Here is a 2,297-nt window from a genome sequence, read left to right as displayed (position 1 = left end):
TTCTTTCTTTCTTTCTCTCTGTCTCATATGAAATGAAACATTCAACATATGTGACTGCATGACCTCAAGATAATAAAAACATTGAAAAAATAATCCTTGTTTATGTCACCTTGATTATGTCCATATATTTATAAAAAAAGTTATTTGCTTACAGTGGAGTATTTAATAAAATGTAAATGTGAGGTAATGATTTTTAATAACAAAGGAGAATTGACTTACTCCCATTAGATTATTAGTAATCCTAACACACTATAAAGACATAGAACTTTGAATTGTTTTTCAGAAAACAAAAAGATTTGTCATTATGCATGGCACAATACCAGTCTGAGGGCAAGGACTTAGTGTGTCGGGAAAACTTTCATATTTAGTCAAATTGTATACATCTGGTAGCAAGTTCAGATTAAAGCTACAGAATCAGATGTAATTTATATGAAGACTAATTGAATTCACATACTACTTATGAAACACTTTTACCTTAAAAAATAAGATGGAATTTCTGTAGAAGTATTTAAGATACATAGGATGGCTCTTTTTCAAATAAACGATGGTATATATCAATATAGTTCTGGTCAGGTGGTAGAAATTGACTTTTTCATTATTTCATTGTCCTAACAGGCAGTGAAGAGATTCTAGCATGGCCAATGTCACCTTAGTGACAGGATTTCTTCTTGTGGAGTTTTCTGACATCCAAGAGCTTCAGATATTATATGGTGTGCTCTTCCTACTGATTTATCTGGCTGTCCTGATGAGTAACCTTCTCATCATCACTCTCATTACCCTAGACCAGCATCTACAGACACCAATGTACTTTTTCCTGAAGAATTTGTCATTCCTGGATGTCTTCCTTGTGTCTGTCCCAATCCCCAAATTGATTGTCAACAGCCTAACATACAGCAATTCCATCTCCATTTTAGGGTGTGCCTTCCAGCTACTTTTCATGACTTCCTTCTCAGCAAGTGAGATATTTGTCCTTACTGCCATGTCCTATGACCGCTATGTAGCCATATGCTGTCCTCTGCAGTATGAAGTCATCATGAACGCTGGTGCCTGTACAGTGATGGCAGGTGTTTCCTGGGCCATTGGAGGACTCTTTGGAACTGTGTATACTGCTGGCACATTTTTCATGCCATTCTGTGGCTCCAATGTGATCCCACAGTTTTTCTGTGATGTTTCCTCATTACTAAGTATCTCCTGTTCTGAAACACTCCTAGTGGTGTATACAAGTATTGGGATAGGTATGTGTTTAGGCATATCTTGTTTCATCTGTATTGTGATCTCCTATGCTTATGTTTTTTCCACTGTGCTGAAGATTCCTACCACAAAAGGTCAGTCAAAAGCTTTCTCCACATGCTTTCCCCATCTTGTTGTTTTTACTCTTTTTATTATAACTGCCTGTTTTGTTTATCTGAAAGCAACCTCAAATACACCCTTAGTTATTGACAGGTTGCTTTCTGTGGTTTACACCGTGATACCTCCAATACTCAACCCTGTAATCTACAGCCTGAGGAACAAAGACATGAAATGGGCTCTTATGAGATTGCTGCAGAAAACACTTGGTCTCACATCTTTTAATACTAACTAACATCTATCAATGATATAGTATCTTACTGATCACAATAGATTTTCTCATCAATTACCTCATTCCTAACTTTGGAACAATTCGATAAAAGAAAACTATGTACTCACATACACCAATGTAAATAAATTCTCAACAGCCTAATTGTCTGTTTCCAGTTCAGGTAGTGGCATTATACACAACTAACACATAAGTGTCACATGTTTCTCATGCAGCGGTCTTCAATGACAAAGAATCTCTTCATTTGTGGTATGATCTTCTAAAAGAATTGCTTGTTTCTCATGATGTTTATAATGTTTGTGATTTAATCTCATTTCCACTATTTTATTACATATTTTTAAATGAGGCAATTCAACAGGTACAGTGCCATAAAAAGCATTTGAACTACCAAGATAATATTTTCATATCACTTTTCTGAAGGATCAGACTGTCTAGTGCTGAAGCAGAACAAAAAGTAAGCAAACATAATGCAGTAGGCTATGGGCCATACTAGATATGTTCTTACATCTATAAACAACACTCAGGAGAGACATATAAAACAGAGACAAAATCCTGGAGAGAAATACATCTCAGCACAGTTCCCCAAGATAACTCTTGATCAACTGGGTAAATAGTATTTCCAGAGAGACACCAGGCAGAGGTCTGAGTCTGTAAGACATGTATGCCTGCATGTCTACATGTCTATAATTCAGAAAGGCCCTTACTACTATTTATGGCATGA

The 2,297-nt window shown here is 36.1% G+C and overlaps 1 protein-coding gene across 1 annotated transcript; it reads left to right on the top strand.

The window, feature by feature from the left end:
* Positions 1 to 634: 634 nt before the first annotated feature.
* Positions 635 to 1,582, top strand: LOC131485055 (olfactory receptor 14A2). Its single transcript, XM_058684045.1, has one exon. The coding sequence runs from the start codon at positions 635 to 637 to the stop codon at positions 1,580 to 1,582; it is 948 nt and encodes a 315-aa protein (XP_058540028.1).
* Positions 1,583 to 2,297: the final 715 nt, after the last annotated feature.

Source organism: Neofelis nebulosa, chromosome 1 (genome assembly GCF_028018385.1).
Source record: "Neofelis nebulosa isolate mNeoNeb1 chromosome 1, mNeoNeb1.pri, whole genome shotgun sequence".
NCBI classification, from domain to species: Eukaryota; Metazoa; Chordata; class Mammalia; order Carnivora; family Felidae; genus Neofelis; species Neofelis nebulosa.
This window is presented reverse-complemented; position numbering and strand designations above follow the sequence as displayed.

What these genes read in the sequence shown, in the direction of transcription:
- LOC131485055 (XM_058684045.1), top strand. Translation starts at nt 635, where the DNA reads ATGGCCAATGTCACCTTAGTGACAGGATTTCTTCTTGTGGAGTTTTCT.